We start from the raw sequence: 19514 nt of genomic DNA on the forward strand, positions 1-19514 counted from the left end.
ACCGCTTGGTAATTGTGAAAAACTTTATCATAAGATCGCAAGCTGTACCAACTGTGCCTAAATAATAATAATATTTCCATGGCATAATATTGTATGAATTTTTAAATTTCTCAAACAAATTTTCAGTCTGTGATTTTTGGTTCTAAGACGTTTTTACCGTTACTTTCACTGAACTTGCAAGACTACCAAATACGCATAAACAGACTAATTCATTAGTGCCCAGCCAGGCATCGAACCTGTCCTCGTGCTCATGGTTGAAAGTAGCACACTTGGCCACTGGGGTACAGTCTGATTCCCTTACTATCCCACCGTATTTAGCCTTAAAAACAGTACCTCCAAATCTCATAAGAAACTGAAACATAAACATTAATGCACATTTCATTGTAGGCTGAACCTTGTAAAAACATCTACGTGGGTTTCACGGTGGTGATTGATGCAGCCTCTATTCCTGACCTCGCAGGTCGATGGATTCTGTCTTTGTCTAATTGCAGTGGATAAAATGGAATGGAAGAACCATTGTCGCGTGGGAAAACTAATGAATCATTGAAGATGTTAAGTGGAATCTCTGGTGGATTTCTTCAAATTATTTCTTATTCCAAAACACAAAAAAAAGTGTTGTAAAAAGTTAGCAATATGAAAAGATTTCATGGCACTACATTTTATAATATCGGTATAGACATTATAATTTAAAAATTATAGTCGACAACCTGGATCCCTCTTACTATAACTGTTATTTCCTAAAAAATTATTAGATATTTGTGTTTTATGCGTAAAACCACACAATTGACTGTTTGGATTTTAATATATTAATTATTTAATTCATATAAGAAATAAAGTTATTCTAACCTTAATTTTACTGTTTTATTTCCAATACGCCAATACATCTTTTTTGAATTTACTTATAAGTTGTGTCCATAAAAAAATAATGAATTGAATCTACCCCAACGTGCTACATAAAATGGAACTCTTTCGCAAACAAAACTTATTCGTAGTCTGTTAAAAATTGAGATCGGGCGGAACATTCGATATAAGGTCAAAGGAAGTGTGTAGTTGTCTGTCGGAGGCTACAAGACCATAAACTAGGTACCTTTTATTGTCACGTATTGAGCGCATGCGTGCTACCCAGTTAACTTAGCCTGTGGATTCTATGCTTCAAACATAACTGGTTCCATAAAACCTTGGTCCTAGACTCAACATCGGATGATGGATCTATGAACTCAGTAAATTAACTTGAGAGCTATAATGAAATATAAATTTATTGTATTTCGCTCTTTGATAGTTTGTGAAATATCGCTGCCTCCCTCAAATTATAGCGGCTAGCTCTAACCCAGGGTGGGTTTTGCCGTTTAAGCCGTTTCTTAAACTATAATTATCAATAAGTCGATCGACGAAGTCTCAACTTAGTGATACCTTAGATTGGTATATTTAAACAGCATAGCTCAAACTCTAGTAGGACCTCGACAAGTGTGAAGATTTATGATGTTTAATATAAGAGTTATTATAATAATAGGATTATATGATATTTAATTGTCATATTCATTTACATTGTCCCCCCTATTGCATTATTTCACTACCGTTGGCACCAGTTCTTCGGTATAGCTTGCTCCGTAGTTACTGAACTACGGAGGTATATAATCACTTCACCGCTAGGTGAAGAGCATGATTTATCGTTTAACACGTTCTTCCAGTGGAGCAATTATTGGTTTATAACGCAAAAAAATCCATGAAAGATGCATTCCTTCCTTTGGAGTTCTCATGAATATATCTTGTAATGTAGACCTTATAGACAGATGTCCCTAGTTATTTCAATTAAGATAAATTTGCTAATAGAAACCCAAGGCTAATTGTAAAAAAATTAGCAAACGCCTACAGATAATAATTGTGTAACAATTACTTAAACCTTAACCCGTTATGCTAACATACTGTGGGCGCGTTCTTGCACGTAAGGATGCCCACCTGCGACTTATCACAACGTCAATCATTTTAATATTATGACTCATTATTATAATACATTTTTTCGTTGTTGGATTTTGTCTAATCTATGGTTTGTGATATCAGTGTTCACATGTATTTACATCCTTTGTACCATACAACATGCATTCTATATATACTACTGTATATCTTGTATAGTCCCTTTCTTCTAAGCACCATGGTATATACGTGGGATGTTTTATAAATTGTTTAAATGCGATGTATTTCCCTTGGAAAAACAAAAAGAAGTAGAGTTTCATATATACATAATAAAATCAATTAATTATGATTATAGTTTTTTACCAGCCAAGAAAATTCACAGATTTTTTTGTGATTCTTACAGATGCTCACTTTTACAGCTTACCTATGGCTTATTATTACGGTGTCATGCTGCTGATGTCGAAACTATTTTAAACCTGCAGAAAAAATAAAAATATTATGTATATATACAAAAATAGTGATAAGTCTACTAGAATTGAACATACGCACAATGTTAATACTCGTAATACTATCTAAAGTTAATAATTCTTTCTTGGGAATATTCTTCTTTAATAAAATCCCAGAGGCTATCTAGTTGATAAAGGGGCCTGGGACGAGTGCTAGACAGGCTACTTCTAATTAATTTGCGATTTTTGTTTTAAAATAGTCCAGTCAGTCAAGACAATTAATTCATTATAATTCCAAAAGTTTTTAAATTTTGATGTAAGGTTTAATTGGCATAATCTAATAAATAGATGCCATCATGAAATAAAACTCTCATTAATATATATGAATATATTATTTATTAATTGAATACATATAACTTTACTAAATTGAAAACCTTATAAAGAAATGTTATAAATTATAAGTACAGATCAGATACAATTTTCAAAATTACGTTTTCGTTGAATTAAAAAACATATATGATATGGGTGAAAAAACACATTAGTGATAAATTGGCCAAAAAAATAAAAACCATTAAGTTTGATTGTAAAAAAATATTTGTATACATGATACATACATGATGTGTATAACCTCTATCTTGATAAACTTTCTACATTTAAATTTGTTTGTCTATCAAAAGACGTGATTGCTTTTATTTTTTTGACCAACAGTTTTTATGTTAAACATAATACCAGTATCATTACTTTGATTACATAACGTTAAACATCAAGATAATTTGTCTTTTAGTTTATTCATTTTTACCTGGCGCTGTGATGCCAGTAAGATAAGACTTATTAGATGAAATTAATATATGATCAAAAGATTAATAACGATATGCATAAGTGTTGCCACTGCGAAATTTGTGCAGTTTAATATGCTCTAATACTTGCCATGGGAAAAAATTTCTTCATATTACATAAAAACTCAATGACATCAAAGCGCCGAGTTAAAAATGAATTTATTATAATTATCTAGACATACATTTAATAAATATTTTTGCCTAAAATTGAGATTTTAAGTAAGTCAACAAACCCGTTTAGGCTCATATACATTTGTAAAATTAATAGGACTGTATAAATCATCAATATGTATCTTAGGTGAATTTAGAAAAATCCTATGGTTTACTATTGATCATATACATCGGTGATTTATATGAAAAAAATATCTACAATTTCTTATTTGTTGACTTATCTTAAACAGACAATTTATCTAAATAAGCCTGACAGCGTGTCATTATCTACGGTATTTAATAAATGCGTAAATCTAGTTCAATCATTTATTGAGATACGAAAATCAAAAACCTGTTACTATTTTAAAATTTTACCTTGAAATAATAAATCAAGTATTAACTTGATTAAGGTTTTATTACTATAAGAATATTTTAAAATACCTTTTTGCGCCCTTTCTTACTCAAGTATTAAACTCGAAAATGTGACAACTTACATAATATTCACGATTGTATTTACGTATAAATAACGACTCAATTTTCAATGAACTAGATTCCGCTATTACTGCAATTACGTACTTGAGCGTACATTTATACGATATCTATTATATTTATGATTCACATACTCATGGCACAATTGTTACAATTTTAATCTGAATAATCAACTGGCAAGTGAAGTGTAACTTTCAATCATGTTTTCCAAAATAGCAGTGCTAAAACAATTCGCTCAATTTCAATATTTGACATTTGAGAAAAAAACTCAGTGGCGCTACAACCTCTTTAGGTCATAGCCTCAGATTTCTGAATCTGTTTCATGATCATTTTGAGATCTTCGATGGAAACCGGATTTAGGTTACAAATATCTATTAATAAACTAATGAATGCGAAAGTCACTTATCGAATTATCACACCAAATTTTTTAACTCATTTAAATTACGCTCAAGTAAATGTGTAATATTATTTCAAATACTGTCTTTTATATATTTTTTAAATAGATATAGAGGCGCTATATAAATGCTTTAAATGTTTTAATATTATTACAACAGTGAAACAGAATATGGAGACTACACACTTGTTTCAATCAGCTTAGTACTTTTAGTACTTTTCACGCTGTTGCGTCTAAGCTTGTATGGCATGTGTGTAGCATGCTAAAGTGACTGATTAACAACATACACGAATATTTAAATCTACATCTTAAGTAGAAGTAAGATAAACACTGATTAAATATTATCATACACTTACATAACGTAAGTTATACATAAACAATAATGAAAAAAATAAATTAAAACAATAAGATTCTAGAATAACAAAGTCCACTCTTTTTCTAAAGATTCATTTTGTTTTTGTTTTAAAGAGCGAGACAAAACTTGATGAAGCATAGACAATTATAGTGGACCAAACACAACGATTGTTAAACATTCCTCCGTCAATCCTAACATTCCCTTTAAAATCTATAGATGGATAAGTACAACAATTTTCTAGGCGATTCGGTTCAGCATTCAATTTAGAGCTGGTTTCAATCATTATTATTCCGTATATAAATTTAACTTCAGCTGAAATTTATATTTAAATTTAATTTAATATACGACTTCTTTTTAAGTTAGTTTAAATAAAGATAAAATGCGAATTGAATGATTGAAACCGACCTTTTAATAAAAACTATTTAACAGCGAAAAACATTTCAACCAGAATGTTGTCGCACCGACTCTGGTGTGGTATTCATAATTAGCTAAGTTCACAACTAAATTTCACACTATGAAATCACACTAAAACAAATACTGCTTTTTTGGCAAAGTGCATGTAAATTGAGCAATAGACTAGTGTAATTCTATCATCAGGTAACAAAAATGGCGGAAACATGCACAATGCTCAGGAATGGTTTAAAAATAGTTATCTTCTGTTACTGTATAAAAATATTTGTTAACTAATTTTAACCAAACCTCTGTAGCCAAACCGAATTCGTGTTGTTTCACAGCCTTTTTAAAGTCTTGGTGGTGGTATCCTCTGTCCTATTTTACCTCTTTGGTATAATTAATAATTTTTTACCACGTTTCGATAAATTATATTTTTTTTTTAAACTTTTAAAGTCCTTAAACTGTCGGGTGTGGTAAATGCAAATAGGACAGAGAAAATAACAATATAAGAGGCGGGAATGATGTCAATAAGTCTACATAATATGATGTCATTTAACAGTTAAAATTATAATTGAGGATCTGAATAAAACCATAAAAAAACAATTTGTTGTTAAAGATCAGCGCATTTACAGAAACCAGTTAATAATGTTGCTTAATCTCCTGTTGATTTATGATACTTATCTATATGTGAACTATATATGCATTTATTTTTATATGTTTATACATAGTTAATCAACAGAAAAACTGAATTTTTATGGTTTCATCCGATCCTCGATATTGTATTTAGCAAAGTGGGTCAAAAGTATTTTTAAAGGATTTTAATATACTTGAGATCGCTTCCCCTTTTCATAAAAATAAAGCATCATATTGTAAAGTTATTGTTTCAATAAAAAACAAAGCTACGACCTGATTTGTCGTAAATAATTCTGAAGATTCTGAAATACTAATGACCCACCTTTACGAAAATATATAACGTCGTAGGGCATTCAGTCTCAGGGAATGTATGGTGGTAAGTCTCTTCGTTGCCTTACAATACATCGCATGTTATAAACATTTTAAAAAATATTTGAAAGAAAACATTTATACGAGTACTTAGTACTACTTGAAGCGTTATACTTATTTTTTTATTCGACTGATAGCACGGATGTCTATCGTGTATTGTTTGTACACTTTTTCAAGGCGTGTATCATTGTGCGTGACATCATTTTTGATCGCTTAGCACCTTGCATTCGATAGGAAAATTCTGCACTTGTAATAGTAACGCGTTAAATTCAAACACACCATCTCTTCAATTCTTGTACGTAAGCTTCCATTTAATTCTCAACCAACGTATACCAATGTACGCTTGACCTTCGTAAAACGTACGTATACGTTGATTGTGTTTTTCCTAGACAATATTTCCGAAATTTAAGTCAAGAAAAGTATTTTCCAAACGTCATTGAACGGTAAAGAGTACGTAGCCAAGAAAATTTTACGCGTTATCATCACAATTTTTATAAAAACATGATTTGGGGACGGATCGGAGTATATCCAGAGCAACGTTTACACAAGGTGCTTTTTACAATATGCAGTTCGATTACCTACATCGTCGATTGGTTAATTCAAGCGAGAGTTGAGATTACGATAACAATTCTTTTGCACATCAGGTTTCATTATAACTTGGGTTTCACTACATAATTATTTTTACTTTGGCTATGAATTTGTTTTCGAAAATTAACGAAATTCCTCTTCACACAATCTTTGCTCCTGCAAAACCCTAAATTATCAACTCTCGAAAAACCCTTTATCGTTATTCTATTCGTTCGTTAGTGGCAGATAACCGTATTTGATACAGTCAAGATTTCTTAAAACTATAGTGTTGATATTAGATTATAATATGTATCCGTAATACTTGGTTAGTTTGTGCTTCGTTACCGCGGGCGCACGCGTCGATTGGCTATCCTTTTCACGACACAAGGAGAAAAGAAAGATAAAAATAAGATAAATTCGCTTTAAAACTTTGATTTTTTATAATTGTATAGAACGGATAGATTAAGTTTAACTTAAGAAACTTTAGTTTGATTTAATTATACGTTTAAAGAGATACTTCCAAGTGTCGTTAAAGTTTAGCCCTGTATTTACAAAGCCCTACAATTTGACTAGATGTTTTGTCGTACTTCGCAACGCCAACGTTGATATTTACAAATAGACGACTTTATTATTTACAGATCAAAATCAATTAAGTTCGTCCAACAACATTTGTATTACAAATATCTGTTTCAAAATTCATCAAAGTTTAATGATAAAAATGTATAAAATATTTAGCAACAGTTAGATTAGGTTATATTAGAGAGAAAAACATCCAATAATACTTCAAATAAAATTTCGTCATATTCAGTTTGGTGAAAATATTTACTTTTTTCTGTACCAAAATAGGTAATACTGGAACGGTTACTGATACACGCTATTTTATTTTCAATCAAGTTTAAAAACATAACTTTCCTTATAACTGAATTGAGATAACAGATATGTAATAAGCTATTTGTAATACAAAATGACAGAATCGCACATAGATCTTAACATATGGATAACATTTGTGCGGTATCTTTGACGCGCGAAGCATTCACTAACATTCTCTAAGATATTGACTCGTCTACGCGATAAATTCGTGATGTGAGATGTTGCCAGTAAACATATCATTCGGCGTTTCTCAATATTTCCTATACATATTATAGAACACTAAAGAAATATTTTTTATCTGTATTCACAAAATGAGGCGTGATTTGGTGGAATGAATCAATAGTTATTAGTTGAAAACGTAATTAAATCAAAAACAATATGTACAGGATATACTAGCGTATTTTTCTATCTGTTACCAAAATTAAATTGGCGCCAATTTGTGAATACAGATTATAAACCGGTTTGACAATTGACATGAAATTGCAAATTTGCCTAAAGTGCAAAACATTTGTGATATACATATAAAGGATCTTTTATGCTATAATACAGGCATATATAAATTGCATCTAATGGCTCATCACTATTTAATCTTATCAATAACGAACCATTTATTGAAAGCTTATATTGAAATCAATCCGTTATTAGTACAAACGAATGTAGGAACACTATGTGCTTTGATTAATGCTGAAAATGTTTTATTTCAAATCAGGAACTTTGTAGAAATAATGTTTTGAGTTTAGGCCTATTAAGTATTGGTTTTAAAACATATTGGTAACCTAATACTCTGTTGACTATACATTATCACGATTTTTTTTTAATTTTTTTTTATTTAAATCTAACCAACACCCTTCTCATACACTCAAGCGGGTCTAAGTGTTATATGCAACAAAACCCCTGAAATAGATAAGTTTACAAATTTTCCTATACAAAGTATATTCGCTATATTTATGTTTAACTCATTCTACTATGCGTGTACATATACAACTGCAATAGTTTATGGATAATATGTATTTTGTTTGAAATATTGTAGTAAAACAATATAAAAGTTGATCTACATTTTCGTTATACTCACGTTTCATAGCTATAGTTTACACCAATTCAACATATTGTGATATATACGAATATTTAAGATGCTTAAAAAAAAAGCTTTATAACACCGGCGTTATTTACAAGTCACAATCTGACTGTCACATGTGAGCACTGTCAAATGTCAAACCTTGATAGAAAAATAGTTTGACAGATCGTATAACTCTACGTCTTTTTAGTATTTGGTACACGGAAACTCAAGCCTTTGTATACTTGTTCTTATTTCACAATATAACCGATTTTGTAACAGAGTATATATCAACTAATTTAAAAATATATAACTCTATAGACAAGTTGCCAAAGTTAGCTAATACTTCAATTACATCGAATAAATTAAATATACTTTTGACGTACATGGCATATTAATATCGCTGTCTCTCTTTTGTCTATCTTTTGAGATGTCAACGCTTTAAATTTAACATTTAGATTTGTTTTAAAATACATATATATTTTGTAGTTGTGATTTGATCTTAAAGATGGCTTGTGTCCTGAAAAAAAGATTTTTTTATGTAGCAGCATTGAATTAATTAAATAATTAGCGTAGTCTACACTTCATTTTGATGGATATAGGTTAAATAATAAAATTTTAAATAATTCGAATTAGAGTCCTGCAAGAAAAAATCGCACCAATTTTTAAAAGGCCGGCAACGCACTTGCGAACCTTCTGGTAGTGTGAGTGTCCATGGGCGGCACTCACTTAACATCAAAGCCTTAGTTTCGGTTATTGTAGTCGTAGTAAGTAGTCTTTTGAAATCATATTTTTTTGTGGAAAATTGTATGGCTATACCTATCTGATCTGTTTACTCACTGTATTTATAAGGAAGTTTCACGCATGTAGTAATCAGCCCGATCTTTCGAAGTAGCATTGAGCTTGAGCGCTGGCGGCAAAGCCTCATATGTTGTAGGCGCCCATTTGAATTGTGTATGCTCGTTAATTTTCTAAAAAAATAGTAACACTATTAACAAACATGATTTTTATTTTAACTAAGTCTAAGTCATGCTAAGAGCTTGAACAAAAACCACAATTCTAGAATTTGTTTGAAAATGGTCACGTGACAAAGCGTACGCTAATGTCATTTACATACGTATTCGTTTATCGTAAGTGGGTCACGTCTGTCCAAACGTGATTTTACTTAAAAAAAAATAAGAACAAAATGCGTAATGACTAATGTTCATAATATTTTCCTGCCATGTTGTTGGCGTTAGCCAATGTTTATTAACATAGTATAAAATAATTTTTAGTCAATATAAGACAAAGGCTTTCGAGACAACCCTTAACGGGTAATCTATGAGAAAGAGTGTATTTATATATTTACTTTTAAGTTTTAAATCAAATTTTTTCTCTAACATAATGGGTATTAACAGACAAGTGGATATCCTAAAGAGTTGTTCTCACAAGCCAATACATACACAACACAACCAATTTAGGTTTAAGTAATTAAATTTAATCAGTTAATTGTATTAAATACCTTGTTTGTTTGTTCACTTTTTTAAATCTTTTTATTATAATGTATCATGTATTCCGTTTGTGGCTATGTTCTCGGTGTATTTGTTTGTTATTATATGTATTTTGTGTTAGCTGTAGGAGTACAATATAAATAAATAAATAAATACCTCAATATATTGAGCTTCCAAAATATCCAAGTCGTCATTGGCTAAAACCCTGAGTACGCGATTATCAGCCGTACCGAAGTGGTTCTGCTGACCGTACACTGCTGATAATTCGAGGCGTTCCAACGACCTGCGCAGACGCACAATACCCAGCACATCGTATTGCCACAGCCAGTAGCCTATAAAGAATGAAAGGTTTAATATCTGATCTCCTTATATGAAACAAATTTATTAGCCATTTGCATAAATCTTACAAACATGCATACACTGAAAAATTGTCTCGTTTTTGCACACGTACTTAGTGTACGTAAATTACGTACGTTTATCAAAATAATATTTTAAGTATTATATCCCATATATATATATAAGTGTAAGAAATAAGACTTTATTTTACCAGAAAGAATTTATTTTACCAAGCTATATCTAAAATGTATGCAAAATTAATAAATGGCTAATACGTGAACATACATTTCCTTTTGGATGTTAATCAACTTGTATGCGCCGATTTGGTTTTTTTTCTAAAAGTTATTAAAACTACTTACCATGAATAACGAGTCTACGTAGTTGTACACATTGCCAGCACATCAGTAAAATGTGATTCACGCAAACATCATACTGAAAATGTATAGTATAACACTTTATTCACATCGCAACACAAAACAAGAGAATAAAAAATTAAAAGGAAACAAAAGATGTACATATAAATGGGTTTTCAGACTGTAGTTGCCATGCGTACAAAAGTTTCAATTGATTTTCAAATTCAAATTTATCATCATTTATTCATTTAGGTAACATATTTATGAACATCAATATACAAATACATAATAAAATCTACTGCCAATAAAGGGACGGACGGATGAGAAGAACTTGCAATAAACTCTCAGCCACTCTTTATCATAAAGAAATTTTGTTCTAAGAAAAATTGCAATTTGGCACAGATAAAAGTTACATGTCAATGTCAAATATTCACTATTTGACATTGACATTCCAGCTCATACGGATTATAACAAAACCTTTCACATCATTTATACTTTAAAATGTTACACCAATACATACCGGTTCAGGCTTGACGACCCTGTAAAATGGTGTGGTAGATATGCAGGGGGCGTCCACCCACACAAACTCCTGCAGCGTAGACTTATACAAACGTGACAGGTGCGATAACAGTGGCACATGGAACTGAAAATATTTATATATAATATATCAATATGCCTTTATATATACATGCGCGACATACACTTGCTGGTAAAATATTAATTTGAGGAAACTTATGCATGTCCTTTAACCGAAATATAAAAAACGGAAGTTTTATCACTAAATTAAGGTAATCATAGAAACAAATGTAATTTGAGGGCTGTCTTAGATAGGGTTGAATACTGAATTATTATTCTTACTAGTATATTGTTAGTTTTACCTAAGGAATATAGGTAAATAAGGACATATCATCAATGTAGTCAAAAAAATAAATCACAAATCATATAAAATACTTCTTCGCACTGTCGTGTCTTAAATTCAAAAATGCTGGTTAATAAGGAACATGGCATTAAATTGCTTATTATAAAAAACCCAATTCTTTAGACTTAAATTACTTAAACAAAAATTAACGTTTTTGTAACTACAAAGCTACTACTTAAACTATTATAACTCACAGTTTTACAGAACATGACTTTCAGTGAAACCAGGAGTAGCCCACGCACAAATACATGTTCTATAATATCGTTGAAGCGGTGCAATGGTACCGCAATCTGAAATATATGAAGAAACTATTAAAAAAGATTTAATTCTATCTGTGCATTGGCGATGCACTATGTATTACTAGATGCACAAAATGATTTTTCCATATCGGAAACCAGAAATAATATCAAGATATATTTTTGAAAATGAAAATGAAGTTGGCGATTAGCCCTTATCATTGAGGCTTAGTCCTATTACACTTAAAGTACGCATTCGTCTCGTTTTCTTACTTGTGTTTACGGTGAGGTGGAAAAAGACAAAACAGTGGATTTCTTAAACTAGTTTAGTTTCTATATGAACGTTATGTTTGGGAAACTTAGATTTTTACACGCTTAACTTTTTTTTAACTTTCATTTTAAGTATTTTGATCAATATACTTACAACGTTGATAGCGACGTTCAATGTCTCGGGCGGCCATTCGAATCTCGGCAATGACAGAGGGCGCTTGTGTCCGATGTTTAAGGTAAGCAGCGCCAATTCCGGCAGACGACTCAATGTGTTAACGGCAGCTGAGCTTAAGTACTCGTAGTCTATCACTATGGACTGTGGACGGGGGATAATATTAACCTGTCTTAACCTGGCAACATTTCGGGGATAAAATGCATGTGCTTTAGCATTATCTAACAAAGATATTAGCGTACGCCATTCGGTGTGCAGCTATGAACTCACGAATGATTTTCTGTGTTCTACGAATCATTCAAGGCTCATGTTTAAAAAGTACAGTAGAATTGGACTAGCTTTTACACAGCTGTTTAACATGAAACAATTATCATTTAAAACATCCATTTAAGCGATTAAATAGATACGAACTGTAATTATATGTGAATAACATCAGTTATTAAGAAAAAGTAGTTATAGCACATAAAGGATGCAATTCCGCCTAAATCCTTTTCGATATTTTTTTAGTTTGTTTAAAAAAAAACTAGTTTTTTTAAGTTTTATTATGCACTGTAATAGAGCTATGAAAACGGTAATTTAAATAATAAATCTGTTAAATAAAAAACTGGGCAGTATCACGTTTTTTTTGTTTAAAGTAATTTAGTTATAAATATATATTTCAATATATCGCATTTTAAAATTTCAATAATTTTTCTTTTCTTTTTTTTGTATAAAATAAGGTGTCTAATATCTATTGAATCTACTGAAATTGGCTCCACTGTAGTCTCTGGTCAAAATATATATTACCTGTAGCTTAGAGAACATCATTAATCCCACGTTGCTTCTAGATAGTATGGTGTCATCCAGGCAACGCTTCGTGCTGAATGTCAGCGGCCGCGAATAATACTCTACATTCTTGTGCTAAACAGAAAATAAATTTTTTATTTTCCTTGTTTCTTTACATTCGTCGATAACCCAGAGACGTTTATGAACATGTAGATAACGGTTAAAATTATTGTCATATGTCATGTATCTTTTTTCAAAGAGACCGTAAATCCTTTTGTTACCACTACTCTAACATTATATCGCTAGAAACATATGCTTTTAATCTTAGATCAAGAATCGTATCAACCAAATTAAAACTAGTTTGGTATTCAACGCGAAATCCAATAAAAAACCACGGAACCTATTCTCGATTTATGTAGATCTTATATTTAAGAGAATCCGCAAAGGTATTATGAAACAGAACAAGACTTACTACATATCTATCGTTTTCATTTTTAGGTGTTGCCATCTCACAGCCAGTTAAAAGAAGCCTCTGTAGACTATGCAGGTTCTTGAAGACGAGAGTCTCCACTATTATTCTGAATAGGATATAAGAGGCAATTTATTATATTATATAGTATATTTGTGCCAAGCACTATTTTTTTATATCTTGAATTTCGACTATAAAATGCTTCATACTTTTTTCATTATTAATTGGTCACTTCTGTTATGAATATATAAAAACCAAACATGCATGTAGCGTTCATATATTAATACATTTTAGATGGGACACCTACCTTTGCAGTTGTGGTATTGGCACATTTGGATTTTTAAGAATGTAACTTGGACCGAGAAATGCCAGTTCGTTTAGATTTACTGTATCGAAGTATCTGAAAAAAAAAATCTCGATTTAATGTATGAAAAGTATCTCTTCCATAAAGTACACTGGAAATCAGTGCTGCGGTCGCAAGGGTTGCCCGAGTGTCCACAGCGAGGATACTACTTTTATATATTTTTTTTGTTATATTGAATTTGATGTTTCTTCGTTAATGTGTAAATTTGTTACTAAATGTTTCTCTTTTTCTGATTTGATTAGACTTTCCCCGACAACGATAAATAATAATCAGTATTGTTTATCTGGCTCAACTTCCGTATAAGCAACTTTTTGTGTATACGAACTAAACTGTCGTTATAGCGATATGATATTCAGCGTATCACTTCTCGGTATAGACTTAATTGTGGGACAAGTTTGTTATCACCACCATTCCATTGAATTCGGCTTTAAATAAACATCCATATTCAGATCGTCCAGTAAGTATTAATGGTTATCTAAGTATTTTTTTTTAAATACGTAGGACCTCTTTATCTGGTCGAGTCGGGCGAAAACTACTGCGGAAATATCCTTATATTTATGGGCGAGTCCAAGCCAGGTGGCCGACGGGAACCGAATTACTTCTTATGTAACAAAGACAATTAAAGTGCATAGATATATACGAATATGAATTGATGGGTATAGTCTTGTATAAAAGGGCAGGAGATATATCCAAATTACTGCATGTTCTTGTACCATTAAAATCACTTACAAGCTATCGTAGCGGATGATTTATAAAATATCATATTTTATTATATATATATAACTACTCTGGTAACGTCTAACTCCCTTTGGCATCCCCTTTCATTCAAGAATTTATCGGTATAATTTGAAAAATCACCATTTAGTAGCAAATAGCGTAAGATTATAGCAAAACACAACAAACGCTGATTTTAGAGTTACGAAAACGGAAATTATTAAATATTAATAAAAAACAAACGATTTGTATCCGAAAATCTTTTCCAAAATTACTTAAATTGTAAGGGTGTGAAATAAATTTAAGTAACTAAAAGTTTGGGAATATAGAATCTTAAATTTTTCCTTTGATGAATGATGATGGATTTAGTCTATCCCACTATAGCAAGAATTTTGGGTACATTTACTTTTATATAGACATTGCCGGTCTATTGCTTTGTCTTTGGTAGTAATATAAAGAATTAATCGAAAGGTTTTTGTATGCTTTTTTATATCGGTAACTGCACTCTGGACATCATATAACTTCATTATCACGTCTTTAATTGTCGTCAAACGTAGAAATTGAAAGTGATCACCATAATTGGTTCATGTCGTCGAAGTTCAAGCAATTCATCAATATATTATATTGTTTCTCAATAAACGTTTAAAAGATTTTACATCAACTTTAATAGAGAATCTGAAAAGTTTGAGTGTAGAGTTGTAGTCTAGTTAAGCTACCGGTGAAAGGGCCGCCAAGGGTATCGACATTATATTACGTGTTTCACATCGAGATCATATATCTTGAGGTGTACTTCCTTACAAGAGTTGCTTTCATTGTGATTTGAAGGCTGTTTTGTCTGCTTCAGTTTAGAGTAGTCTCCGATTAAATAGAGGATGTTTAAAAATTCAGTCAGATATAGTTACTCTGCATTTATTTAATTAGGAAATATACTTGCCTATTATATAATAATTTAAAATAGATCCAGTAGAATTTAAATTTGTTCTTATGGTAAAATATATGAATAGATCATGGTAGTATAATATAATATTTAAGCCAATGAAATTTTATTTAAATTAGCATCGTTTCATAAGTTTAGATCGCGTTGTATGATTTTACGTACATATATGAATATAAATTATATATATTCATAGCCACAAAATGCTTTCTTTACACATTAAGTAGATAAGCCAATATAGTTGTTATTAGACACGTTTAAAGTACATTATGAAACGACGTAAGCATGATTAACCGTAACAATGTTACGACATAATATGGTTATGTGCTCGAAAGTGAATTTATTCAAATATATGTACATACTTGGGAAATTGGTGTTAGAATTCCTATTTAAAGCGGGTCATAAGATAAGTATTTCCGGTATAAAAAATGCTATCACTGTTTACAACTGGAAACCTATGCGGTGAATGTAGGTAATGTTTATAGTCAAAAACACACCAGATATTTAGCTTTCTCATTCACTTTTAACTTTCATATACTTTAGTTAGACTACCGAATATGATAACTGTATATAATTTTTAAGGAACTTTATTTCTCATTACAAAAAAAATATTTTATTTACATGAGAAACTTAATATTAATAAATATATAACGAGCGAGATACACGTCGCCATTAGCCGTCTCAATTTTATTCAACTGTGTTCACTTTACCATGAATCTTTACTCCCTTTTTGAATATGTCAAACAAACCTAATAGACTTCTTCAAATAATTTGTATGTATATCTTTTACTCGAACAAAATATTAGCATATCCCACATAACATATAAAATTTACATAATTCCCATGAAATAAGAACCTTAACTCGTCTTACTCTTCTGAAAGAAACAGATTTATCATGCATTTTTGGTCCAAAATTATCGATGTTCAATGATCATCTATCATAGTTGTGGCATTTAAGAGAGTTTAAGTTTTAATTTGAAAAATACAGGACACAAGAAGATATTTATAAAACATAACTAATATTTGCAGTTTTGTAACTTTTTAGAATATTAAAAATTTATATCAAAATTCGATTGATCACAAATACAATGTTTTGATGGGCATCATATTACGTTAAACACTGAGACACGTACGCAGTTAACATGACGATAATCTGCTGTACATGTAATTTTAAGATATATAAAAAATGCTTATATCGCAAGTCTTTGTATTAGATACAACAGTGATGCTTTTATTCGTATCTTAGTAATCGCGTTATCGTCACTGAGCCTATTGTAATACTATTACATTGTTAGTGTTTTTGATTGGTCGATCACTGCATGTAATTGAAATTTTCTACAATAATATTTCATAACTGCTTTACAAGCCCCCATTTTATATGCCCTTATAGAACACGAATCCTAAGTTGAGAAACTCAACAAAGTCAGAAATATTTTACATATTATATTTTACTTCGTGGACCAATCCAGGTCTTGTTATGATCTAATCAATACAAGAGAATCCTGTGCGGGGATACAATTCGATCGATTGCGCTCGGCCTAAATAAAGCTACAAGCCTGGGAAAGTTCAAGGTCATCTGCCCGTCATACCGTTTTGCAGATATATAATCTGCAATACTATAAAATGCTTATGTAAAAATCTGTCTACCGTAATAGTTTACCTAGCTTGAAAGCATCGAAACACACAAATCATTCAACAACGTAATATTAAATGATTTATTGACACACAACATATTCGGCAATTCAAATACTTGTTGTTTTAACTTTTTACAACAGATAAGAATTTATTTTTCCACATTTTATTTTTTTGTTACAAAAACATATAGGAGATAAAACTGATTATTGATTGGTTTGGTGTAGGGGTATCATTCTATATTCATATTTAAGATTAATGTGTGGACACATATACCAACTTCTAAGTAATATTACAATTACTAACTTCTAAGAGAAGAAGCAATTGATTGATTGATTTATTAGTAAGAAAATGTAACATTCTAATGCTTTAGGTTTGTGGGAAATGAGCATTGCTTATTATCCTTTGCTGCCTACTATACAATTTTCTAGTAATGAGTCACAAATTAAGAAAATATAAATACTTACAATGGCAAAATATAGTTCATAAAGGACACCAATTCTTCTACAACTGTTGTGTCTATGTAAATGTGCAAGTGTTTTGTGTACTTTTTAAATATACGAGTCAGGAACATGCTCTTCTCTATGTTCTTTACACTTAATTTAATTACATCTCTGCAAAGAAAAGACTGGCATAAAACACACAGATATCAGAAGATTTTTAAGCAAAAATAATTATAATTAAGTCGCTTATAAGTTTTGTGACTTTTAAAAATTTATTCTATGTTCTTTACACTTAATTTAATTACATCTCTGCAAAGAAAAGACTGGCATAAAACACACAGATATCAGAAGATTATAATTAAGTCGCTTATAAGTTTTGTGACTTTTAAAAATTTATTAATTCAATCTTGTCAGTTTTTTAAATCATACGAGGAACAGCTAATTAAGGCTGAATATGTAAGACATCTTACTTGTGTCCTTCATATAATAGTATGGCACTGCGCCAGTGTTGGCAAGTTGATGTAGCTGCAAGTGCATCATTTACACTCAGGTGTTCAAGTATACACCTAAGTGGAAGGATGGGTAGGTTAGCCCAACCTACAGACATCTAAAAAATACCAATAAATATTATAATCTATTATAAAATTTATTAGCATACAAAAAAAGTTGAATATAAAATTGTTTATATTTAAAATTTCTTATATTATATTAAATTTTTATGGAATTCTTTAGTTTTGTTTATAGAATTAAGAGATTATATTTAATATTAACATCATTTGGAGTTAATTCTGGTATTCATAATTTTAAGTATCAATCGATGTAAATAATATGTATTGCTTACATTAGAATATAGAGGTGGAAATAAGGGCTATATTGAAATGAAATATTTTCAGACCATGAGAAATCGATCTTCCGTTTAGCAGTCCATGACCTTCATTATTATTCCACATTTACATAAAGCGTCAGTATACGTACGCATATAAGCAAATAATAACAAGTGACGACACAGCTGGTTTGCGGGCAAAAGGTGTGACGGTATAACAGCTGTTTACGAGAAAGTAGGCTAACTATCGATACAAGAAACTGCGCATATTCCCTAAACGCCTATATTTTCTATGAAAGTTCTTCCTATATGTTGTATTGCAATCTTTCTAGGGAATACTTTAAAAAAATACATTATAATTTAACAAAACATAAAATATACAACTATTAAAAAATTACTCACCGTTTCTTCTAAATATTTTTCTTATAAGGAAATTATTTTTTATTCCTTTGCTATTATTACTCGGCTATTTTGACTAACACTTAAACAACTTTAGTAATAAAATTATTACACGTCCATTATCTCTTTTATTATCGTGTAAAATAACGAAAGGATGAAATAAATCACATCATTACCACATAAACCTTTGACATGAACTATATTTTCAATTTTCATTTGTTGGTCGTTGTCCGTTGACTGTTGAGTGTGACTGGGATGTACAAAAAGCTTGACAGTGATCGTATACAATTGGTGATAACTGACAGATATCATATCAAAAAATTGTCTATGGATTGGTCCGTAAAGAAAGTATCAAAGTTAAACTTGTAATAGATGAGGGTATGGCGTGGCGGCAGTGGTGTTTATGGAAAAATGTTTACATTTAGTGTATCTTTTCCTAAATATTTGATATAAAGACTGTAGTTTCACATATGTTTATAATATATACTCATTACTGAAACCAACGACGCAAACTTTGGATTAAATGTATATTTTATTATCAAAACTTTTGCTTTTCTTTTCTTTAAATCTAATTTCGTTATTTCAGTGATGCTTAAAAACCTTATACCTTATTCATTTGATTATGCTGTATAGTGTATTGAGGACATTTATGGACTTCATCACAACAGACATATAATATTAGTTATCTTTTGCCCATTGCAGATTTTACGGTCTAAATCACATCAATA

General features: G+C 30.6%; 1 protein-coding gene across 1 annotated transcript; it reads right to left on the minus strand.

Annotated features, from left to right (window-relative positions):
* Nucleotides 1–3335: 3335 nt before the first annotated feature.
* Nucleotides 3336–19029, minus strand: LOC111001928. Its single transcript, XM_022271999.2, has 13 exons — nt 18790–19029; nt 18035–18171; nt 17589–17735; nt 13785–13877; nt 13481–13586; nt 13030–13143; nt 12226–12387; nt 11760–11855; nt 11167–11289; nt 10653–10725; nt 10114–10289; nt 9308–9438; nt 3336–8987 (listed from the first exon to the last, which is right to left on the minus strand). The coding sequence occupies exons 2-12, from the start codon at nt 18169–18171 to the stop codon at nt 9313–9315; spliced, it is 1353 nt and encodes a 450-aa protein (XP_022127691.2). The 5' UTR covers nt 18790–19029; the 3' UTR covers nt 3336–8987; nt 9308–9312.
* Between the last annotated feature and the right edge of the window lie 485 nt (nt 19030–19514).

This window comes from Pieris rapae, chromosome 7 (assembly GCF_905147795.1).
Source record: "Pieris rapae chromosome 7, ilPieRapa1.1, whole genome shotgun sequence".
In the NCBI taxonomy this organism is placed as follows: domain Eukaryota; kingdom Metazoa; phylum Arthropoda; class Insecta; order Lepidoptera; family Pieridae; genus Pieris; species Pieris rapae.

What these genes read in the sequence shown, in the direction of transcription:
- LOC111001928 (XM_022271999.2), bottom strand. Translation starts at nt 18,171, where the DNA reads ATGTCTGTAGGTTGGGCTAACCTACCCATCCTTCCACTTAGGTGTATA. An exon ending in TGAACGTCGCTATCAACGTT is followed by an intron (nt 11,856 to 12,225) that starts GTAAGTATATTG and finishes CATATATTTCAG; the next exon opens with ATTGCGGTACCATTGCACCG. An exon ending in GGGTCGTCAAGCCTGAACCG is followed by an intron (nt 10,726 to 11,166) that starts GTATGTATTGGT and finishes ATACATTTTCAG; the next exon opens with TATGATGTTTGCGTGAATCA.